Source organism: Anomaloglossus baeobatrachus, chromosome 6, assembly GCF_048569485.1.
Source record: "Anomaloglossus baeobatrachus isolate aAnoBae1 chromosome 6, aAnoBae1.hap1, whole genome shotgun sequence".
In the NCBI taxonomy this organism is placed as follows: Eukaryota; Metazoa; Chordata; class Amphibia; order Anura; family Aromobatidae; genus Anomaloglossus; species Anomaloglossus baeobatrachus.
In genome coordinates, this window is record NC_134358.1 from 65,112,592 (window position 1) to 65,138,899 (window position 26,308).

Below are 26,308 nucleotides of genomic sequence, written 5' to 3' on the forward strand. Positions count from 1 at the left end.
AAACAACAGCTTCCTGTCTGAATCTGCATCATTATCCTAAATAAGGTGTAATTTTCACTTCCAAGGTGTCTGGTTCTTTCCAGGGGTGGATGCTGCTCCCATCATTGTCCAGTCCACACAGAATGGCCGGGAAAAAAACCTCTACCTGTCTGAATCTGCATCATTACCCTATTGAAGGTGTCACCCTCACTTCCAAGGTGTCTAGTTCCTTCCAGGGGTGGACGCTGCGCCCATCATTGTCCAGTCCACAAAGATTGGCTAGAAAACAACCCCTACCTGTCTAATTCTGCATAATTACCCTAATGAAGGTGTCACCTTCACTTCTAAGGTGTTTGGTTCCTTCCAGAAATGTCTTGGTACCAACAAAAATAATAATACTAATCATTTTACAAGACAATCATGAGTCTTAATCCGCTGACAAGGACAAAGTGCCTTTTCTGGAGCTTGTCTGGGGCTGTTAGTCGTGTTGTAGAATAAGCCTGATTGAGGTCATGCATGCAGCCACTTTGTAAACTGATATCTTTCTCTTAAAACCACCGGCTATGCTTTGCATAGGGGCGCACTCAAATTCCTGTCAAGCCATCTCTTAGGCTGCTTCCAGCTTGAATGCCTTAATAAAACTCTGAGGGTCTGGAGTGGAAATAACAGATCTGCTGCAGCCACAGTCCAGGGACCAGGGCTTTCCATGTGTGCAGCCGACTGGTTAATCTTTAGACTGCAAATGAGGATACACAATAGATCCTTGCACTAAATATATCTATTGGAGCTGAAGATATCACAGGGGTGAAATCAAATTGTGCAGCTGGAGACGTCTCCCACTTGCGGCTCTTTCCAGGCTTTGACTTCTTGGCAAATCTGTAAGGGGAAACTTGACATTTTTAGGAGTTGTGCGCAGGGATGGCATCTGGAACAGCATTCACCCTTTGCCTTGCACTGATTGCAAATATAGAGGGCAACGTGCAAAGGAAAGGGACGGACGGCAATGGAAGAAGATACAATCGCATCCAACATGGGCAGTGCACTTACACTTTTATCCTTCCTGAACACGATGGGAATTGTCGCGAGGGCACAACCACCACCGACCAGTATAACACCAACTCTTTACAGAGGGACGCACCACAAATGGATCAGGATTTTCCGTCGCAGAAAATCCAACACCTGGAACATGTGATGGAAAATTACACTCAATGGCTGCAAAAAGTAAGTGCCCCCCATGAGCTCAGCTTTATATTTTTTTTTAAATGGGATTTGTTTATAAATAGAAGATAACAGTGTTCCAAGTTTGTTCTAAAGTGTCACTCCACAGTTAGTCTATGTTCACACGTTGCACTTTTACTACGCAGTTTTTTGTCTGTTTTTTTGCATGTATTTTATTAGTTTTATGCAAAAAAAATGCAATTTAAAAACTGCTTTTTACAGCACCAGCAAAAGCTATGAGACCCCAGAAATCGCATGCACATACTTGCATTTTTTTTCCATGCTGCTTTTCTTAAAGAAGCAAAGGGTCAATTCTTTCAGCGTTTTTGCTGCTTTTTTCACCATTGCAAGCAACGAGAAAGTGCAAAAGCGCAGATACATTTTTTGCTGCTTTTTTTATGAATGAAACTAACTTTATTCAAACATTTACTGGAGACAAATGACACCATAAAAAGCAGTAAAAATGCAAAAAAAACAAAAAGCCGCAAAAATGCAGCAAAAACAGCAACAAATTCAGCTTTTTAACTGTCAAGAGATCTGATTTTGCTGCAAACAAAAAAAAACAGCAAAAACGCACAGTCTGAACATAGCCTTACTTCACTTTTTTTTTTAATTTATACTTGTTTGTTACTGTGTATCTTGGGCTTACACTTGTATTTCAGAGGGACGCACTCCAGAAAGAGCAGCGATTATAAATAATGTGCCACCCTCTATATATAGAGCAGCCTTCCCGGGCAAATGTCACCAAACATACCTGGAGGATAGGATCAGGGCAGGGGATAACCTCTGCAGGACTCATTAATGAGGCTGAGCTGGATGAAGGGCGCTCAGTGTGATCTCCAGCCTCTCATTACTCGGGCTTATAAGAGAGCGCTGAGAATTAAAGGGGACAGGACCTGCTCAGGTCACCGCTTACTGGAGGGAAGCCGGTCACACGCACGGTCTCCGGGACCTATAGTGATCAGCGGATGTCTCCAGGTGCACAGAAGGGGTTAATGGAAGCAGAAGACACAATGGTGTTTGATAATAGAGGGCTGTGGTGAAAGCTTCATAATAACCAGCACAATAAAAAAAATGTATTTATTTTTTGCAAAGATGGTGTCCATACCAATCGATCCCTCCATGAAGATATAACACTGGCATAGACTGTGGTGTAGTACAATGTATCACTACTAATCCTCTACTATGAGCGACATGTACATTTACTATAAAGCTATGCATTTATTATCATCTTATAAACTTCCTGTGTTATTTTACATCTAATTATGTGTTAACTATTATCATAATGTAGCAGCAAGGTAATGCACAGCAAGAATGTCAGTGTATAAGCTATTGTTCACTGGTGTCAGCTATAGCTGACTGTTACAGACAGACCTCACTATGAAGCTCTTCTGGGGGGTTTTGCATCTAGTAAATTAGTGATTGTACAAAACATACACATCCACCTAATATGTCTATAATGTATCTAATTATTAAACTCTATCCCTCTATCTATCTATCTATCTATCTATCTATCTATCTATCTATCCCTCCGTCTATCTATCAATCAGATAGATATTATCTATCTATCCCTCTAACTCTATCTATTATCTATCTATTATCTATCTATCTATCTATCTATCCCTCTATCTATCTATGCTTCTATCGATTATCTATCTATTATCTATCTATCTATCTATCTATCTATCTATCTATCTATCTATCTATCTATCTATCCTTCTATCTATCTATCTATCTATCTATCCATCTATCTATCTATCTATCTATCTATCTATCTATCTCTCTATCTATCTATCTGTATCTATCTATCCCTCTATCTATCTATCTGTTTATCTATCTATCCCTCTATCTATCTATCTATCTATCTATCTATCCATCTATCTATCTATCTATCTATCTATCTATCTATCTATCTATCTATCTATCTATCTATCTCTCTATCTATCTATCTGTTTATCTATCTATCCTTCTATCTATCTATTTATCTATCTATCTATCTACCTACCTATCTATCTATTTATCTATCTATCTATCTATCTATTTATCTATCCCTCTATCTATCTATCTATTATTTATCTATCTATCTATCTATCTATCTATCCCTCTATCTATCTATCTATCTATCTATCTATCTATCTATCTATCTATCTATCTATCCCTCTATCTATCTATCTATCCCTCTATCCATCTATCTATCTATCTATCCCTCTATCCATCTATCTATCTATCTCCCTATCTATCTATCTATCTATCTATCCCTCTATCTATCTATATATCTATCCAACTATCTATCTCCATATCTATCTATCTATCTATATATCTATCTATCTATCTATCTATCTATCTATCTATCTATCTCCCTATCTATCTATCTATCTATCTATCTATCTATCTATCTATCTATCTATCTATCTATCTATCTATCTATCTCCCTATCTATCTATCTATCTATCTATCTATCTATCTATCTATCTATCTATCTATCTATCTATCTATCTATCTATCTATCTCCCTATCTATCTATCTATCCCTCTATCTATCTATCCCTCTATCTATCTATCTATCCCTCTATCTATCTATCCCTCTATCTATCTATCTATCTATCTATCTATCTATCTATCTCCCTATCTATCTATCTATCTATCTATCTATCTATCTATCTATCTATCTATCTATCTATCTATCTATCTATCTATCTCCCTATCTATCTATCTATCCATCTATCTATCTATCCATCTATCTATCTATCTATCTATCTATCTATCTATCTATCTATCTATCTATCTATCTATCCCTCTATCTATCCCTCTATCTATCCCTCTATCTATCTATCTATCTATCTATCTATCTATCTATCTATCTATCTATCTATCTATCTATCTGTCTATCTATCCCTCTATCTATCCCTCTATCTATCTATCTATCTATCTATCTATCTATCTATCTATCTATCTATCTATCTATCTATCTATCTATCTATCTATCTATCTATCTATCCCTCTATCTATCCCTCTATCCCTCTATCTATCCATCTATCTATCTATCTATCCCTCTTTTTGCCGACCGTGTATCTCTATGTGACAGATCGTATGAATGGGGTGTCATTACTTTCGCACACTCCAGCAGTGGCAGTGACTGAGGTCAGCGGTGTGTGATGCTCTCTGTCACAGTCGGGCCTCTGTAGGATTGCTCTGCAGTAGGACGCCCGGCCATGTATGTGTTGTATTGGTGATGGCCCTGTGTGTGGCAGTGTCGGTGCTCCCGTCCTGTATCTGTATTATAGCTGTGTTGTGTGCCTTCTGTACAGCGCCGCTGCCTCTGCTTGCGTTACACAGGCTTGTACCCGGCTATAGTTGCTGGCGGCCGCTGGGGACTGCCTGGGATCGCTGCTCTCCGTGTTAGTAGCTTGCACATCCCATACTGCTGGTAATACGCGATCTGCCCCCAGTCCTCATATACTGACAATGGCCTCCAAATACAGCAGCAGTGCGAGCCATCGCGGCCCCATGTAATGTCACAGGGCGACCTGACATGTCGAGAAGAGATTTGGTTTCTCTCTCGCCTCTGCATCTGTGGATTTTTAAAAGACACATTTGACCTGTAAAATTAACTGTATCCAGATTATACTCTGCATGGCCGGGGCCGGATTACAGGGGTTAACCCTTTCTGAAGGAATAAATGCTAAAATAAAATAATATTTTGTTTACATAACAGAAACATATTTTGCAGCACTGCACAGATCAGAGGGGACAATGCACATAATGCACATAATGCACATAATGCACATAATGCACACAGCAGCACTGTCTATTAGGAACAATTGTCATACAAAAGTGATAAGTGCTTGTATTATAAGGGCCATCCGACCATCAGTATAATAGATAGGGGCATTCATGTAAAAGAGTATTAACATAATTTATCATAGCAGCAATGTAATACCAAAATAATTACATACAGTACAGACCAAAAGTTTGGACACACCTTCTCATCTCTACAACTGTTAAGAGGAGACTTTGTGCAGCAGCCTTCATGGTAAAATAGCTGCTATGAAACCACTGCTAAGGACAGGCAACAAGCAGAAGAGACTTGTTTGGGCTAAAGAACACAAGAAATGGACATTAGACCAGTGGAAATCTGTGCTTTGGTCTGATGAGTCCAAATTTGAGATCTTTGGATCCAACCACCGTGTCTTTGTAGTAAAGGTGAACGGATGTACTCTACATGGCTGGTTCCCACCGTGAAGCATGGAGGAGGAGGTGTGGGGGGGGGGGGGGGGCTTTGCTGGTAACACTGTTGGGGATTTATTCAAAATATAAGGCATACTGAACCAGCATGGCTACCACAGCATCTTGCAGCGGCATGCTATTCCATCCGGTTTGCGTTTAGTTGGACCATCATTTATTTTTCAACAGGACAATGACCCCAAACACAACTCCAGGCTGTGTAAGGGCTATCTGACTAAGGAGAGTGATGGGGGGCTACGCCAGATGACCTGTCCTCCACAGTCACCAGACCTGAACCCAATTGAGATGGTTTGGGGTGAGCTGGACCTCAGAGTGAAGGCAAAAGGGCCAACAAGTGCTAAGCATCTCTGGGAACTCCTTCAAGACTGTTGGAAAACCATTTCCGGCGACTACCTCTTCAAACTCATCAAGAGAATGCCAAGAGGGTGCAAAGCAGTAATCAAAGCAAAAGGTGGCTACTTTCAAGAACCTAGAATAGAAGACATATTTTCAGTTGTCTCACACTTTTTTAAGCATTTCATTCCACATGTGTTAATGCATAGTTTTGATGCCTTCAATGTGAATCTACAATTTTCAGAGTCCTGAAAATAAAGAAAACTCTTTGAATGAGAAGGTGTGTCCAAACCTTTGGTCTGTACTATATATATATATATATATATATATATATATATATATATATATATATACATACTGTGTATATAGATAGAGTGATTGAGATATATATATATATATATATATATGTATATATATATATATATATATATATATATATATATATATATATAGTGTATATATAAACATATTAGTGCAGTCTGTGGACCCAAGAGGTTGGGGGCCCATTTCCACTTCCAAAGTGGGTGGAATCGTGCATGATGAGGGCTTGTTGGACTGCAAAGTCTGTCTGTGTCAGCCAGTAAATATATATATATGTTCATAAATATGGGGGAAATAGAATATTTACATTGACCATCCGTATGTCTATTCTTTGTTTCTACTATAAAATGAAGGTACTAAAGGCCCCGTCACACGCAGTGATAAATCTTTGGCAGATCTGTGGTTGCAGTGAAATCATGGACATATTGTTCCATTTGTACACAGCCACAAACCTGGCACTGATTGTCCACAATTTCACTGCAACCACAGATCTGCCACAGATTTATCTCTGTGTGTGACAGGGTCTTTAGCGGATGTATTGGCCAATACATGAGAGTCCATTAACCACTTCAACTCAAATTTTCTTTGTTAGGACTTTGGACCCAATATTCATCAAAGATGCCTCTCTAAAGCCAAAAGCCTCAAAAGTTAAAGAGCAGTTAGATTGATGGGTTCTCATGAAATTACAAATTTATTTGCTACTACTATCATTTTATAAACATATTTCAGATATTTATAATTTAGTCCAAATATCATATATTCAGTGTTTGCTACAGTGCGCTGTTGTATTCCTTTGTTACTGTATTATGCAAGCATAGCAGCTTGCACCTATTCACACTTGCTTTGTTCTGTTTGGAGATGCGAGTGAGTTTCTTTTCTATAGTTTACTATTGGAGTTGGTGACTGCTTTCATATTTGACAGAGCTCCTTCCATCAGCCCAAGAGTTCGCTCACACCGCCACATATATCGGACGAGTGCTATCCAATTTTTTTATCGCATAGCACTCAGACCATTGATATGTAATGGGGCAGTGCTGATCAGTATTTTTTTTTCTCATATCGTTATGCACAAGAAAAAATATTGTAGCAGGTTACAATATGATGCACAAGTCAGATGGTGCCCCCCTATTCAAATTTATGGGTGTGTGGAAATCATCGGACTGCACCAGGATGACATCTGAGTGCAGTCTGATTTCTGCGGACTCACAGAATGGAGAAAATGGATAAACTGTGTTTGCCATCTTCTCCTCACAGTGAAATCTGAGAGGAACGAATCACACTAAGCTAAGACTCGGATCAAACTTTGATTGGAGTGTCAGCATAACTAGCCTGATTTTCTTGGATGAAAGAATCTACAGTCGCGTGATACTAGTGTAAGTCTGGTTTAAAGTATTGGAGGTTGCTACCTGCTCTCTAAATTTGCAGGCTTTTAGCCCTAGAGACATACAGTATGTGTGATAAATATTAGATTTATGTTCCCAACTAAGAAAGGTCACCTTCTCTTGGCTAGTTGGTTCTCATGAATTGCCTAGTTTATGCTCTAAATACCTTCACTGTTTTCAATATAGCAGTAATGCAGTCGAAAGTTGCATACATCCTAATTCTTACATAAGCTGCTGCATTCTTTTGTATCTAACTCTTATCTATCTATCTACAAACAAAAGAATAGAATGCTGTTGTATTCTTTTGTTTTTGTCTTATACAATTATAGTAGCTTGCACCTGTTCACATTTACTTTATTCTGTTCAAAGGTTCTGGTCAGTTTTTTGTACTATCTATTTACCTATCTATCTATCTATCTATCTATCTATATACAAAAGAATACAGCAGTAAAGTGCTGTTGTATTCATTCATTCATTCATTCATGTTTGTGTATTATGCAGTCATAGCAGCGTACACCTGTTCACACTTACCTTATTTCTGTTAAATGGTGCTGGTCAGTTTTTTGTGTCATCTATCTATCTATCTATCTATCTATCTATCTATCTATCTATCTACAAAGAAAAGAATACAGCAGCACAGTGCTGTTGTATTCATTTGTTTGTGTATTATGCAGTCATAGCAGCTTACACCTGTTCACACTTACCTTATTTCTGTTTGAAGCTGCTGCTCAGTTTTTTGTATCTATCTATCTATAAATCTATCTATCTATATATCTATCTATATATCTGCAAACAAAAGAATACAGCAGCACAGTGCTGTTGTATTCATTTGTTTGTGTATTCTGTAGTCATAGCAGCTTGCACCTGTTCCCACTTACCTTATTTCTGTTCCAAGGTGCTGGTCAGTTTTTTGTATTATCTACAGTATCTATCCATCTAATTCATATCTATTTCATTTACATGTATATCTATCTTTCTATTTTTCTAGCAACTTATTGAAATATCCCAAAACGTCAACATTGTTTAAGGACTCAATGGAAACTAAGAACCATAAAAATACAAGTGCTTCATGTCTGCAGCTCATAATACTGATAAGAAGACAACAACATGACCTGTAACATGATGAGAATTACGCTCTTCTACTATCTCTCGCCATTATTATCACTTTATAACAAACAGTTAAATGACAAATTGATTTGAGGCCGTGTATATATATATTTTCTGCTTCTAAGAAAGCTTAGTAACAACCACATAATGAATCTTTAGTTTTTTTTCCACAATCTTTACTAGAGGATCCTGCCTAATTATAGAGCGGAGCACCTCTCCGCCTACACCATTTCATAATCGGACAACATTGGCTTTTCGGGCTTGGAGAAAACTTAAGGAAACATCCACAATAGTTGAGTTGACGATGATGATGACGGCTATGATTTTTCCCTTTTTCTCACACTATTTAGAATTTTTCTCTCTGCGGGAATTTAAGCTTTTCTTAATAAAGAAAAAAATGCTTCAAAGTGTCAGGATTGAACCCCACAGCTGGAGGTTCACCCTTATCAATGGTCGTCATACATGAAGTTTCATTTGCATTATTCGCGTGTCGTTGTGTCTAAGCCCCCTATAATGAAAACCTCCATTTGACTTGTTATGAATTGAAAATGATCCATCGGGGTTAATACTTTTTGATCTGTTCGCTTGTGTTTATAAGCCGGCGTGATGAAATCTGCCACAACATTGTATGACTGGCACTTCAGGGAACAGACCATAGGAAGTGCCTGGGCCGCCACGCTGTTTATACAGATATAAGTTCTGCAATGACGAGAAGTGAATATTTGGCAAATGGAAGTGTTTACTTGATCCTGACAGAAAATAGTGGCGGATGCGTTAAGGGGACGGTCACCACTCCGGCACTTCATAGGTTTCTTGCTCGTTGGTGATGGGATTATCAGCTCGTTTCACTTCACACTGATCTGATCTGCAATGTATGTTACCGTTGGAATCTTTTCCATAATAAACCCCCCAGCATCTGGAGACGTCAGCTCTCGGGACAGCAGCAGGCATACTCCCGATTTTATTGTTGGCTCTTCTACTTTTGTTTTGACAGATCTAAAATCATTCGTGATCATTTTGAGGATCGAGTTGAAATGTTCTTGAAATGGAAACAATGTTTCACTTATCAATCCCACATTATATTTGTTTATTTTGTTCTTTGTAGTTATTGAATAATAAGTTACATATTTTAGTAAATATAAAGTGGATGAAAAGTTCATGGGGCAGAAATTAACCAAACGCCAATATGCAAAATTGCAAGGCTTGGTAAAAAAAAGTGTACAAATATATTCAACCACATCTCATCTCAGATTTCCAATTTCTCACAATACAAGTTAAACACTTTTGTAACGCTCGCAAGTGTTGTTGAAGTGGCGAGCAAGCATGACCCATTGGGCCACAGGGCGAGAACCGGAATTACCCTTTAGTGGTAGGGGTGTAACTAAGAGCCTGTCATGAGGCAGATGCCAAGTGACACTCCCAGAGCAGGAACAGGGACCGGGGCTATGGCAGCTTGGCAGCTGATGACTCGGGTACGGACATAGGTGCAGGCAGTAACAGGCAGGATGGCCGAGGCAGACAGAAAAGCGGGTACCGACAGGTATGATGTGCATGAAAGCAACAGATAGGTATGGGAAGGTGGACTCAGGAATAGGTAACGGGACAGGAGCATAGGACCTGACAGCAAGTTAGCAGACTGAATACTGACCAGCTAAGGATGTTGCGCAGGCACCTTTGCTAGTGGGAGGGTGCCTTAAATACCCAATGCCTCTCAACCATAATAATAATTGTGCTGTCTAATCAGCATCTTGATATGCCACACCTGTAAGTTGGTGTATTATCTATGCAAAGAGTAAAGGGGGCTTTACACGCTACGATATCGTTAATGTTTTATCGTCGGGGTCACATTGTTAGTGACGCACATCCGGCGTTATTAACAATATCGCAGCGTGTAATACCAGCGACCTTAGGCGACCTCAAAAATGGTGAAAATCGTTCACCATGGAGAGGTCGTCCCAAACTCAAAAATCGGTAAGGGTTGTTTAGCGTTGTGGTTCATCGCTCATGCGGAAGCACACATCGCTATGTGTGACACCACATGAGCGAGGAACGTCTCCTTACCTGCCGCCGGCCCCAATGCGGAAGGAAGAGGTGGGCGGGATGTTTACATCACGCTCAGCTCCGCCCCTCCGCTTTGATTGCCGGCCGCTGTGTGACGTTGCGGTGACGTCGCTGTGATGCCGAACGTCCCTCCCCCTTGAAGGAGGGATTGTTCGGCAGTCACAGCGACGACGCCGACCAGGTAAGTATGTTTGACGCTGCGTAGCGATAATGTTCGCTACGGCAGTGATCACAAACAATCGCATGCGCGACGGGGGCGGGTACTTACACGCTCGCTATCGCTAGAAATTGCTAGCGATATCGCTACCGTGTAAAGCCCCCTTTAGTGCTCACTAACACAGATTCAGACAAATTTGTGCATAATATTTGAGAGAAAAAACCTTTTTGTGTCCATAGAAAAAGTCTTAGATCTTTGAGTTCAGCTCATGAAAAATGGGAGCAGAATAAAAAATGTTGCGTTTATACTTTTGTTCAGTGTGTATATATATAATACTCTTCTATCACCTTTTCTGATGATGACTATTTTGCGTGTTGAGGAGAACAATCATTTTTTTGCTTTTTTTTCTATCTTGTATTTTAATATTGGAGGTGAATTAAGGTTCCGTTGTCCGCAGAGATTTACCCCTGGTTGAGATATTCTTGTCTGGTCCTAAATCAACTGTATTTCTGACTCACTTCCTTAAAAGTTTCAATGGTTTTATTCCAAATTTGATTGTATCCAAAACAGTTTGGCTGAATATTTTCCGTGGGATTAGTTATTTTTTTCTGGAATCTAAAAAATATTAAACAACAATATTAATTTCATCCTACATACTGACAATCACTCGACTTATTTTTATTCCTCTTCTTCAGAAGAAAACAAATTATGATGAAGATTAATTGATTGTAGGAAATGAGCAGGGAGAACACACAAGGAGATATTTTATGAATTTGAAAATGGAAAAGAAAACCTAGAAGAGTCGTTGTGTACTTTTTGTCACAGATAAGAGACATTTTCCATGTCTAGATCTGGCTGTCATCATGCGACAAGTTTGGAGGAACATTCTCTTGGTCTCACCACAAACCATAATAGGTCATGCTTCATGTACAGTACACACATAGCAAGTGTCTCATCTCCATGTCTTTGCATTCCTTGTATCGTATTTAGGTAACCAGACAATAGAGATGATAATGTTGTATATTCCTTACATAGTTAAATGAAGATGGAATTTCATTTCGCATATGAGACACAGACCTCAAAAAGTAAACAGGGTAAGCCAAAGTGCTTTATGTGATCGTGGAACATACCGAGAAGCATTCAAGACTGCCTCTGTACTGTGTGTTGGAAAATAAAGAGAATATTGTGTAACTCATCTAATGTATGTGAGGATGAAACCCAATATTTTTACAAAAAAAAATACTTAAAATGAGATCATGGTGCATTCACTTCATCTCAGTAAGCAATGGTATATTGCTAAGATATGCCGTCACTTAATGATCGATAGAGGTCCAACCTCTGGGACCTGCACTGATCCTGAGAATGAATGCAACACAGCACGGAAGCAGCTCTGCCACTTCTCCTTTCCTAGGAACAGTAGGTGTCCCAGTCAATCATGAAGTGATGGAATATCCTAGTGAGATCCCAACAATTCAACGATGGGAATACCCCTTTCCATAAAACATTTTACCCCTTTACAACACAATATCTGAACATGTTTGTGCTAGTGACCTCTAACTTTCTCTTGCTTAACCATAATTGGTCCTCCAAGACCTTGCTATAGCCTTGGCAGAAAAAATAATAATTTTGCACTAGCATTGTAGCTTAGTATCCTAGCAATGGCAGAGTAGGCACTTTGTGGACATAACCACCACTGGCTATGCCCCTGGCCTCTTTGGACGCAATCCATGGCACCTAGTGGACAGGACCACCACTGGCTATGCCCCTGACCTCTTTAGATGCAACCCATGGCACCTAGTTAACATGACCACCACTGGCTATGCCCCTGGCCTCTTTAGATTTAACCCATCATACCTAATGGACTTAACACCATTGGCTATGCCCCTAGCCTCTTTGGACACAACCCATGACATCTGGTGGACATGACCACCACTAGTTATGTCCCAGGCCTCTTTGAACTCAACCCATGGCACCTAGTGGACCTGACCACTACTGGATATGCCCCTGGCCTCTTTGGACTTAACCAATTACACCTAGTGGACATGTCCATCATTGGCTATGCCCCTGGCCTCTTTGGACGCAACACATGGCACCTAGTGGACATGACCACCACTGGCTATGCCCCTGGCCTCTTTGGACTCAACACATGGCACCTAGTGGACATGACCACCACTGGCTACGCCCCTGGTCTCTTTGGACTCTATAGTGCCATAATTGGTTACATTATTAGAAAGGTCAAATATAAAGCTCAGTGACCCAGCAACTTTTTGTTAGGAGAATCACCAAATAGTGATGAAAAAAATCTGCCAAAATATTTTTTGAGCAGTATGCTAGTTTTTTATTTTATTCACATCAAATGTATTCATCACTAGGCTACTGCCAATAGAGGCTAGGCGTCTGGTTACACAAGTCGTAACATCATGATTTAAACAGGTGCCTTGTTGCATCAGAAGCCTTGGAGATGAGTAAAGATGGAGGAAGAGGGTGCAACATGCCGTGGACAAGTGAAGGAAATCCCAGAGGCAGCTGTGAGGAGGACCGAACTGAGATCTGCAGTCGGGAGAGGGGAGTAGAGAGGTGAATGTTATTTTTTTTAAATCAAACATAAAGATGTTTTGTGTGATTTAGTGTTAAAAGCTGCAAGAAGCTGCATCCAGCACTTAACCTGCCCCAAGTGAAAGTGCAGAGGTCAATTGGTGGGTCACTCCAGTGTCATTGTGACACACCCACTGGTGAACTCCAGACTGAGTTTTTTTGGATTACCCAATAAAGTGTGTAGTACAATATATAATGTGGCTTCTTTCCTGTTTGGATCTTCCTGCTCCTCATTGTTCTATTCACAATGATGGTGGCTTCCTTCCATTATGCTGCTGGTCATCCTCCTCTTCTTTTCCCATACACTTTCTTACTCTAAATCTGCCCATAATATACTCAGAATAGGATGAAGGCTCATTCAGTCTTTTCATTTTCTTTTTAAGTATCCACTTATTTGTTTTTCATTGTTTCTCAAAGGATTTTAACAAAATCATTGTCCCGTCCCTTCTTCTTCTTCATCTGGCCATCACATCCATCAAGTGCCATGAAAGAAGAGTTGAATGAAAATGATCTACTCTTCTCGTTTATTAAACACAGAAATTTGATCAATGAAAATGACCGTGCACCACACTAAAGAGTATAAGGTGTAAAGAAATTAGTACATATTCAAAATAATAGGGTGTGGGTCAGATGGATGTAATTGACCTACGGTAACATAAACAAGGCACCGAAAAATAGAACAAAAAATTCTAAAGGAAACCGGTTAGGTCAAAAAGTATAACAATTTTATTATTAAAAATGATTGCCAACTGGCAGAAAACCTAAAAACAGGGGCATCACATGTATAAATATTGTGTGCAGTAATGGCAGGTATCAATGTACAGGTATTACAACGTTAATATTGAGGCTGATGAATGACATACAAAAATGTAAAATCAATTCACAATACTAAAGCTGATGGTTGCTAGAAAAATTCAAAAAGATTGAAGTATCATATCAAATAGACATAAATAATATGTATATGGTGGTTGACCAAAAGATAGCTCTTTTGATAAAAGATAAACATATATGTCGCGGGCGGGGAGGAGGGTGTCAGCACACTACGCTCACCCCTCTGCTCGGGTCCGGCTGCTGCTGCTCAGTGGTGGCTCGAGCGGTGGGCCGGATCCCGGGGGTTTCTCGAGCGGCACTCCTCGCCCGTGAGTGAAAGGGGTTTGTTGGGTGTGGGAAGTATTTATTGTCCGTGACGCCACCCACGGTTGTGGTGATTTCACCACCGCTGCTCAGTATGGGGATCCCGGGGATGGTGATGCGGAGCAGCCAGATGTTGTGTTGCCCCTCCGTGGGTAGGGGTTGGTGATCCCGGGGCCCGGTGATGGTGAGGGAGGTGCAGGGCCTGGTGGGCGCATGGACGCGGGGGGCAGCGCTGTGCCTTGCGGCACCGTGGTACTCACTCAGCCTGAGACGTTGACACAGTTTTTACGGTAAACCAAACGGCTGGATAGACGGTCCCACGGACGGCTGCACTTGCTCTCCCAGTAGGTGACGGTGATGTCCCTCTTCCTTGCACCCTTGTGTACTTGTTGGTTGCGATGGGTCCCCACCGGTAACCCGCTCCCCGGCTTCAAGCTGGACCGGAGGAGCTCTACTCTTTGCCCGCAGGCGCTGGCCCTAAGAAACTGGTGCCTTGGCGGTGGCGGTGTCTCTTCTACTCTGGTTGGGCTGTTGCCTTCAATCGGGACTTGGTTGTTGGGGGATCTACGTCCCCGTCACTGACGGATTTGGCAAATTATGGCGACTCCTAGCCTTGCCGGGGTCCGAGAGGCCCCTGCCCTGGTGCTGACTGTCCTTCGGAACACTGCTCCAGACCGCCGGGCACACAGCCTCCGGGGTCCTTCCAGGAACTTCCAAACAGTCCCCCTCCAGACAGTCACCGCCGTTGCTGACCTTGCTGACCTGGTCCTACACACAGCTGGACTACTTCAGGCTTTCTCTCTGTCACCACTCTTGCTTTCCTCCTTTACCACTTTACTTCACTTCTACTTTCACTTCCTTAACTCCTCTACTTAGCTCCTCGCTCAAGCCCTGCCTGGGCTAATCTGCCTGGTTTCTCCCGCCTCCAGAGCTGTGTCCTCCTCGGTGGGCGGAGCCAACCGCCTGGCCCACCCCCTGGTGTGAATCATCAGCCTCTGGAGGAAGGCAACAAGGATTTTTGGTTAGCTGTGGTGTTCCTAGCTGGGATGTAGGGTGTGGTGGTGTGTGACCTGTGTCCCCTGGCTTGCCCAGGGCGACACATTCCCCCTTAGCAAAATGCAGACCGTCCACGGGCTGCCGTCCAACACCAGTTTTATTTTTCTGAAAAAGATAACATGGTAAGGTAATAACATATGTACATTTTTTAATAACTCTTCCCTTAACGGGAGGCACATTTCTTTAACGTTGCGTAACGGTTCACGGTTACGGTTTCCGCTCTCTCCCACCCAAGCAACCTGGCCCTTATGCTGCCCCTAAAGCCCAGGCAGCACCCCTTGACCCACAGTCCAGCACAAGTTACCCGAGCGGGATCTGTCCTTCCCTCCAGAGGGTAGCCACCGGTTCCTTTGGTGGCTGGGCCCCAGCCTGCTCTGCTCAGGGCCCTCCCTCCAACCTGCCTCTCCGGAGGTGGCATTGTGGAAAACGGTAACGGCAAACAACATATTTACAAGCCACTAACGTTTGTGGTTGCCCTGCAAGTTCACGGGCTTGTCCATGGATAGTCCTCCATGCAAAACTTTTTAACGGTCCCCACAGGGACGACGGTGCCGGCTCCAGCCGGTTGCAATCACAAAGCAAATTAGGTAATGTACTCGGTCATCATCATTTTTCATCATCAGCAGAACTTTCAACTTTTAAACAAACAGGTGGTCCCAACGGGGACTGGACAACGGTGCTCTGCTGCCCTACTCCAGGCCTTCAGCTTCATCCGAGGGAGGGGGTGCAGGGCTCACTCTGCTCTCTTGGCTGCCCCGCAGCTTCACATCCAGGGCAAACCACCCCCTCTCCCCGCAGTGTCGGGTGTACCGAACAAGGTCTCCCGGCATTAGGTTGCGGCCGGGATGCTCCTCAGGCAGGTGGGCATTCACATCCCGCCGGGCTACAAACACTTCGGCCTCCAGGCCCGGCTCGTAGATGAACCCGTAGCCCCGGCGGACATCAAACCGCCTCACCTGCCCCTCGTACAACGGGCCGCAGACACGGAACGTGGCCTGGCGGATATTTTCTTTTTCTCGGATAGCTCGGGCCACCAGCTCGGCCTTCTTCCGCTCCCTCTCGGCGATCTCCAGGCCCAGCGGTACCGGCTCCCTATCCCAATACGGCGCTGCTGCCAGCGCCGGCGCACGGGTCGGGCCCCGCGGGACATCCTGGACGTTGCCCACTGTCAGGAATCTGGGCGGCAGGTCCCGCGGTGTCTTGGCCTTGGGCGCTGCCTTGCAGCAACAACCCGGCGTTACCTCAGCCGAGGTGTGGGGGATGGGCATAGGGGCTTTCTGCTGCTGGGCCTTCGGCTCGGAGCGGGTCATCGGCTCCGGTTCGGGGGATTTTTCAGGGAATGCCTCCGGTTCAGCTTTCGGAATCTTCCACGGTAACACCTCCGGGGTGCCGCGGGCTCCGGCTACAGGTCGGCCCGCCTGGGCGGGGATGCTGGGTACTGCTACCGGTTGCGGTGGTAGCAGGCCTAGTGGCGGGGTCACGGCCTCCGGGACGGGTGGCGAGGGAAGCAGCGGGGGGAGAGGGCTTGGACCGGGCCCCACAGCCGCGATGACCGGCCCTTCAAGGGCATCGGGACGTGGGTCACTCACCCTCCCTTTCTCCGCTTCCTCCTCGCGTCTCCGCACGGTGGCTACAACGTCCGCCATGTCGGCCTCCCACTCCTCCATGAGGAGCTGCATCCTGACCTGCAGCCTTTGGTAGAGCTGCGCGGATCGGATTTCCACCCACGCCGCGGTTCCAGGCGCGGGGGCTACGGTGTCGCGGGACGGCATCCACATGATGGCTTCTTCTTTACTTCCAGGAACGGTATGTTTGCAGAGTCCTGGCGTCCCTTCTTTTATAGCTGCAGCTACATGCGTCCAGCCGCCATCGCGTCCCCCTTAGCTCTTTCCGGCCCCTCCTCTCTCGGGGCGGGGTTTTGGCCTTCGCGCCTCTACTGCTCGAGAAGACGCTCGAGCGGGAACTTTTCGCGCCAAAGATGGCGGCTTCTGAAATTTTTCTGCCGGATATCTCCGGCGGTAACAAGGCGCACCTCTACCAGACGGCAGAGCGGTAAGATCCTGTTCGTGACGCCAAGTTGTCGCGGGCGGGGAGGAGGGTGTCAGCACACTATGCTCACCCCTTCTGCTCGGGTCCGGCGGCTGCTGCTCAGTGGTGGCTCGAGCTGTGGGCCGGATCACGGGGGTTTCTCGAGCGGCACTCCTCGCCCGTGAGTGAAAGGGGTTTGTTGGGTGTGGGAAGTATTTATTGTCCGTGACGCCACCCACAGTTGTGGTGATTTCACCACCGCTGCTCAGTATGGGGATCCCGGGGATGGTGATGCGGAGCAGCCAGGTGTTGTGTTGCCCCTCCGTGGGTAGGGGTTGGTGATCCCAGGGCCCAGTGATGGTGAGGGAGGTGCAGGGCCTGGTGGGCGCAGGGACGCGGGGGGCAGCGCTGTGCCTTGCGGCACCCCGTGGTACTCACTCAGCCTGAGACGTTGACACAGTTTTTACGGTAAACCAAACGGCTGGATAGACGGTCCCACGGACGGCTGCACTTGCTCTCCCAGTAGGTGACGGTGATGTCCCTCTTCCTTGCACCTTTGTGTACTTGTTGGTTGCGATGGGTCCCCACCGGTAACCCACTCCCCGGCTTCAAGCTGGACCGGAGGAGCTCTACTCTTTGCCCGCAGGCGCTGGCCCTAAGAAACTGGTGCCTTGGCGGTGGCGGTGTCTCTTCTACTCTGGTTGGGCTGTTGCCTTCAATCGGGACTTGGTTGTTGGGGGATCTACGTCCCCGTCACTGACGGATTTGGCAAATTATGGCGACTCCTAGCCTTGCCGGGGTCCGAGAGGCCCCTGCCCTGGTGCTGACTGTCCTTCGGAACACTGCTCCAGACCGCCGGGCACACAGCCTCCGGGGTCTTTCCAGGAACTTCCAAACGGTCCCCCTCCAGACAGTCACCGCCGTTGCTGACCTTGCTGACCTGGTCCTACACACAGCTGGACTACTTCAGGCTTTCTCTCTGTCACCACTCTTGCTTTCCTCCTTTACCACTTTACTTCACTTCTACTTTCACTTCCTTAACTCCTCTACTTAGCTCCTCGCTCAAGCCCTGCCTGGGCTAATCTGCCTGGTTTCTCCCGCCTCCAGAGCTGTGTCCTCCTCGGTGGGCGGAGCCAACCGCCTGGCCCACCCCCTGGTGTGAATCATCAGCCTCTGGAGGAAGGCAACAAGGATTTTTGGTTAGCTGTGGTGTTCCTAGCTGGGATGTAGGGTGTGGTGGTGTGTGACCTGTGTCCCCTGGCTTGCCCAGGGCGACACATATATAACACTAGCCATAAAGAAAAAAGCCAAATACACAATTATCAACCTGCACGTGTACAGTGATAGTAACAATGGTATGTAAAGTAATAAAAATTTACATGTAAAAGTATATAAAAGTCAATACCAGAATGAATATGTGTATTAATATACAGTTCTCTGTCTATTAATTGGTTGTGTATTGGGTTTTCTCCATCTATAGACATTACTGGTTGAGTAGTCCTTAAGATCTCGTGCTAATTTAGTCGCCTGGTTAGTTTGTATCTCTTTAACCCATGTATCAATGCTTTTATCAGTTTGGGTATTGATGGAATTGCATTGATCAGTAGATAATTCTGTTTGAGCGGTAGCATATAAGTTACTCAAAGCCTTAACAATATCTAGTACTTTTTTGGTATTCAAACTGACTAACAATTCCATTAGTTTGCATGAGGTATCATTACAGATACTTTCCCAGGTGTTTATAAACACATTATCATCTACAGGAAAAGAAGGAATGACACGGACACGTAATCCTTTGGGGATCAATTTTTTCTTGATGTAATTTTCTAAAAAGGCCCGGTTCCACCAGAGCTTCGTTCTTTTGTATAAGAGATCTTTGGTCTCAGAAAGTATCTTTTCAGCCTGTGAATTATTAGAACCTGCAACAGTGGTATCATTACTGTTAAAGACTTCATTGATGTGGTTGAGCCAAGAAGTCTCCTTGGCTTTAAAATCCGTTTTTCCGTTTTTCTGTGAGTGACTTTCACTGCAGCCATATAGAATATAGAAATGTGGCACTCCTTCTATAGTCGCTGGTGCTTGGATAGGGTCCCACCCCAGATCAAAAAATTGAAAAAAATCCAGCACTCAAAGCATTCAACTGGAATTGTTTTATATTTTATTCATTGTTCTGTGTAATTATTAAAGACGTTTCGGTCATCCGACCTTCATCAGTTTACACTACAATAAAAAGATACATGAAGAATTTTTAAGTATACAGAAATAATGGCATTATACAATCATGGTAACAAAAAAGGACAGAAATATTCACCACATTATAATGCATGAACCATAAACTATGATATACAAAAAATGTCAACGAAAAGACAAAAATGAAGAATCTGTCAGTTGAGCCGCTTCACTAGCAGATATACTGTCCACCTAAAGATATAATTGAAATACAGATAAAATGTAACATAATAGAACCATTATACAACAAAAGGGGAACCAAACAGGAAACCCAAAAATTTATCCAAAAAATGTATATCTTGCTAATATAGAAGGACAAAAAGCCTAAGCACCAGCACTGAGACACTATTCTAATCTAATAAAACAGACAATACACAGAAATGCCATGTAATGAACACTCACCAGAAAGGGCTCTGTAGAAATATATGGAAAAGCTGGACCAGAGGAAAAAGCTGCCCGTCCGGGTCTGCAGTCAATGTAATCTGACAGTCCAATGTCCAGATTTAAATAGACCGCTCAATTAGCTCATTAACAAGTTACAGAGCGTCACTTCCGGTCCGAAAACCGGAAGTGACGTCACGGAGCGTCACTTCCGGTCCGAAAACCGGAAGTGACGTCACCGGTTGGCAAAGTGTAAATCCTGATGGTTGGCAACTGTAGACATACTCAGACAGCCACTCCTCACTGCAGGACGTCACTTCCGGTCCGCAAACCGGAAGTGACGATCCTGGTTGGCAAAATATAAACCAGATGGTTGGCAATTTAAAGACAAATTACCTAAAAGATCAAATAAAAGAAAAAATAGAAGAAATAAGATAAGAGGATTAAGGGAATGGTGTATTTATTCAGAATCAATTTAATAATTTTTAATTTTTTATCAACTATAATCAACCCTAGTAAAAAAAGGAAAAAAAGAAAAGAAGAAAAGAGAAAAAAGAAAAACTATGAGGAATATACATAAGGAAATGGAGGGGGGAGGGAAAAGGGGGGAAGGGAAGGGAAAGGAAGTGGGCATTGGGAAGGGAAGGGGGGGGGGGAAGGGAAAGGGAAAGGAGAGACTATGGAAAAAAGGGATCAAGGGAAAATTAGTAATGCGTAGAAAAAACTAAAACTAGGGAAAAAACAGAAAAAAGGATTATGTTAAGAAAGAAACAGGAAGAAGATTATAAGACAATACCTAAAAGGACCGGCCATCATCAAATCAGTGATCAACTCCTCTAAAAAAGATAATAATAAGTAGGCATAAATGAATGAAAAGCTATAAGAAACTAGAAGTATCGAAATCACGATTAAGGCCTTTGGGCTCCAAAGTCTGAAGAGTAAAAATCCAATACGCCTCCCTTTGTTTCAATTTTTTATTTTTTTTTTTTTTTTTTTTAATTTTTTAACCCTATCACCTCCTCTTCTATTTGGCAACCAGGATCGTCACTTCCGGTTTGCGGACCGGAAGTGACGTCCTGCAGTGAGGAGTGGCTGTCTGAGTATGTCTACAGTTGCCAACCATCAGGATTTACACTTTGCCAACCGGTGACGTCACTTCCGGTTTTCGGACCGGAAGTGACGCTCCGTGACGTCACTTCCGGTTTTCGGACCGGAAGTGACGCTCTGTAACTTGTTAATGAGCTAATTGAGCGGTCTATTTAAATCTGGACATTGGACTGTCAGATTACATTGACTGCAGACCCGGACGGGCAGCTTTTTCCTCTGGTCCAGCTTTTCCATATATTTCTACAGAGCCCTTTCTGGTGAGTGTTCATTACATGGCATTTCTGTGTATTGTCTGTTTTATTAGATTAGAATAGTGTCTCAGTGCTGGTGCTTAGGCTTTTTGTCCTTCTATATTAGCAAGATATACATTTTTTGGATAAATTTTTGGGTTTCCTGTTTGGTTCCCCTTTTGTTGTATAATGGTTCTATTATGTTACATTTTATCTGTATTTCAATTATATCTTTAGGTGGACAGTATATCTGCTAGTGAAGCGGCTCAACTGACAGATTCTTCATTTTTGTCTTTTCGTTGACATTTTTTGTATATCATAGTTTATGGTTCATGCATTATAATGTGGTGAATATTTCTGTCCTTTTTTGTTACCATGATTGTATAATGCCATTATTTCTGTATACTTAAAAATTCTTCATGTATCTTTTTATTGTAGTGTAAACTGATGAAGGTCGGATGACCGAAACGTCTTTAATAATTACACAGAACAATGAATAAAATATAAAACAATTCCAGTTGAATGCTTTGAGTGCTGGATTTTTTTCAATTTTTTGATCTGGGGTGGGACCCTATCCAAGCACCAGCGACTATAGAAGGAGTGCCACATTTCTATATTCTATATAGTATATCCTTTAGTGTGTGCACCCTCATTTTTTCTTATAATGGCCAATGTGGCGTTTTCCTATACTGCGGATGAAATGGCAGATATTATGAGCCGTACCACAGTGCAGAGTGATTTTTTGCATATTCCTACTTCTGAGCTTCGAACCCGTGATTTTCAGAAGGAATCTAGAAAATTACAAAATTTGGAATTGCACTGTGCCACTATTGCAGAATACGTACGTGTTCAAAGAATTCCAAGAGGACTACGGGTTGGTGTAAGACCGACCATCTTCAGTGACAACCCTGATTTTTGTAATCGTTTTGAACAGATTCTTAACAAATGCTCTTTTGACTTAATGACTTTGACTTTGGATTATTTAAATCAAGCGATCATTACCAAACGTGAAGAGATTGTCGTGATTGAGCAACAATTAAATTCCACCTCTTCGGCTGAGGATCTGGCGAAAATCAAAGATCAAGTCACAAGAGATTTACAAATCCATAAAATTGAAAGTCAAAAAATTAAAAGAGAAAAATTCCTACGGGATACTGAGGACTATAAAAATAATCGAGTTTATCGGTGGCGTGATACATCCTCCAGAGTGTTTCCAAGACGTTTCCAATATTCCTCTAGTGGTGATTCGGCTTCGGATTCGGAATTTTCCTTTACCAGACGACCAAAACCACATTTTTTTAGGTCAAAGAAGCCGCAGAGGTCAAAGAGGAAACCTAGGCGGGGGGGACAACGCCACCGAACCTGCAAGAACAACGATGGTCACCAGATCCCAGGTACGCCGGATACCATTGTAGTTAACATTTCTTCTAAGAATTTGTTACCGGATCAAATTAGTCTTCTTCAGAAGGGTTTATCTTTTTGTCCTTCCTACAAATTCAATACATTCCAGTTACAAATGGACTTACTAAGATTTTATCGAAATTTACGTATTAAGGCCCATTTTTCATCATTATCTGATATAGGTCTGAGACCATCGACACAATCTACCTCTATTGCTCCTATCAATATCCAAGGATTGGGACTCAAAACTAAGAGCACTTTCATGCCTCCCAAAAGTACCCCTCCAGTGGAAACGTTCATAGGTTTATTGGAACATGACATTACGTCATTTTTCAAAGATGTGTCTAATAAATCATTACACTGTCCTTCCAATTTTTCAGATAAGGATAAAAATGCGTTGGCATCTCTTATGCAGGATAAAGACATAATTATCAAACAAGCCGATAAAGGCGGAGCTTTGGTAGTTATGGACAAATCCATGTATTTACAGGAAATACTGAGACAATTGGGGGACAGTAATGTCTATGGAATATTGGCAAGTAACCCGACGAATAGGATTCGAGATAGGATTAGATCTGTGACCGGCCACTATCTACAGAAGGGAGTAATAGATCAGAAGACATTTGATTTCTTACAAAAGCAGAATCCAATCATTCCTGTCTTTTATGTACTCCCCAAAATTCATAAGACCTTGGTGAACCCTCCTGGTAGACCTATAGTGGCGGGCACAGATTCTATCCTTTCCCCTTTAGCCATTTTACTTGAGAAGATTATTACTCCTTTGACTAAAAACATTCCTTCTTTCCTGTTGGATACTGGTCACTTCCTAGAGGTGATTCGTGGACTTGATACTATTCCATTTGATGCTTTTCTCGTGACTTGGGATGTGACAAGTTTATATACGTCTATTGTACATCAGAAGGGCATGTCAGCAGTTCGTGAGTTATTGTTACAACATAACTTTTCGAGTGATACAAGTGATTTCTGTCTGGACTTATTACAAATAGTGTTAACTGAAAATTTCTTTTTGTTTCAGGACATCTATTATATTCAAAAACAGGGGACCGCGATGGGGTCCAACGTAGCGCCCCCGTATGCAAATACGTACATGTCTTACTTTGAAGATACATTCATATATCTACATAAGGGATTCCAGGAGCACTGCAAGTGTTGGAAGAGATTTATTGACGACGTTTTTTGCATATGGGTTGGCCCGTTGGATTCCATCATGGAGTTCCATAATTACATTAACAGTATTTGGTCTGAACTTCAATTTGTTATACAATATGATTTACATCATATCAATTTTTTAGATGTCACTGTTACGAAATTAGAGAATGGACATTTACAAACCGATTTGTACATAAAGTCGACGGACAGGAATAACTTACTCGCATATGATAGTTGTCATCCCAAAGCCATGAAGAATTCTATACCTAAGTCCCAGTTTCTTAGGGTACATAGGATTGTTAACCAACAAGAAATTAAAGATACCAGATTACAGGAGATGAGGACTAAGTTTCTGGCGAGGGGTTATCCACAGGAGGTTTTGAATAGTGCTAGTGTGAATACCGAATCTTCTATTGGTAAGACTAGAGATAAACGTTTGGCTTTCGTTCATACTTACCATCCTTTTTCTTACAAAATTCATAAATTCATCAGAAGTCATTGGAACATCTTGCGTAAAGGGTACCCGGAGGTGGAAGAATTTAAATCACCTTTTCTTCCTTGTTTTAGACGACCGTCCAATCTCAGTAATAAATTGGTGAGAGCTGATGTGGGCGCCGGTGTGACTGGACCCGTTCAAACTCATCTTTATACCCAGAGACGTGGTACTTTTCCATGTTTAAATTGTGCCCAATGCAGTAATGTGCTGAAAGGTGATAGAGTTTTGCATCCCTACAGTGGTCGGGGTTATCCAATTAGAGGTTTTTTCACCTGTGAGACATCTTATGTTGTATATGTAGTGAAGTGTCCTTGTGGCCTACTCTATGTAGGCGAAACCACCCAGACTGTTAAGGAACGTATATCACAACATAAATCCACCATTAGGTGTGAGAGATTGACTTTACCTCTTCCATCTCATTTTCATAAACAGGGACATAGTGTTAGTCAATTACGGTTCCAGGTGTTAGAGCAGGTCTTGCCAAATAGAAGGGGAGGTGATAGGGTTAAAAAATTGAAACAAAGGGAGGCGTATTGGATTTTTACTCTTCAGACTTTGGAGCCCAAAGGCCTTAATCGTGATTTCGATACTTCTAGTTTCTTATAGCTTTTCATTCATTTATGCCTACTTATTATTATCTTTTTTAGAGGAGTTGATCACTGATTTGATGATGGCCGGTCCTTTTAGGTATTGTCTTATAATCTTCTTCCTGTTTCTTTCTTAACATAATCCTTTTTTCTGTTTTTTCCCTAGTTTTAGTTTTTTCTACGCATTACTAATTTTCCCTTGATCCCTTTTTTCCATAGTCTCTCCTTTCCCTTTCCCTTCCCCCCCCCCCTTCCCTTCCCAATGCCCACTTCCTTTCCCTTCCCTTCCCCCCTTTTCCCTCCCCCCTCCATTTCCTTATGTATATTCCTCATAGTTTTTCTTTTTTCTCTTTTCTTCTTTTCTTTTTTTCCTTTTTTTACTAGGGTTGATTATAGTTGATAAAAAATTAAAAATTATTAAATTGATTCTGAATAAATACACCATTCCCTTAATCCTCTTATCTTATTTCTTCTATTTTTTCTTTTATTTGATCTTTTAGGTAATTTGTCTTTAAATTGCCAACCATCTGGTTTATATTTTGCCAACCAGGATCGTCACTTCCGGTTTGCGGACCGGAAGTGACGTCCTGCAGTGAGGAGTGGCTGTCTGAGTATGTCTACAGTTGCCAACCATCAGGATTTACACTTTGCCAACCGGTGACGTCACTTCCGGTTTTCGGACCGGAAGTGACGCTCCGTGACGTCACTTCCGGTTTTCGGACCGGAAGTGACGCTCTGTAACTTGTTAATGAGCTAATTGAGCGGTCTATTTAAATCTGGACATTGGACTGTCAGATTACATTGACTGCAGACCCGGACGGGCAGCTTTTTCCTCTGGTCCAGCTTTTCCATATATTTCTACAGAGCCCTTTCTGGTGAGTGTTCATTACATGGCATTTCTGTGTATTGTCTGTTTTATTAGATTAGAATAGTGTCTCAGTGCTGGTGCTTAGGCTTTTTGTCCTTCTATATTAGCAAGATATACATTTTTTGGATAAATTTTTGGGTTTCCTGTTTGGTTCCCCTTTTGTTGTATAATGGTTCTATTATGTTACATTTTATCTGTATTTCAATTATATCTTTAGGTGGACA

General features: G+C 42.6%; 1 protein-coding gene across 1 annotated transcript in view; it reads left to right on the forward strand.

Moving 5' to 3' along the window:
* The first annotated feature begins 640 nt into the window (after nt 1–640).
* Nucleotides 641–26,308, forward strand: part of ANGPT1 (angiopoietin 1) — a 544,599-nt gene continuing 518,931 nt past the window's right edge. Inside the window, exon 1 of the mRNA XM_075352956.1 lies at nt 641–1,200. Coding sequence (XP_075209071.1) covers nt 898–1,200 — 303 coding nt within the window. The 5' untranslated portion in view covers nt 641–897. The remainder of the gene's footprint in view (nt 1,201–26,308) is intronic.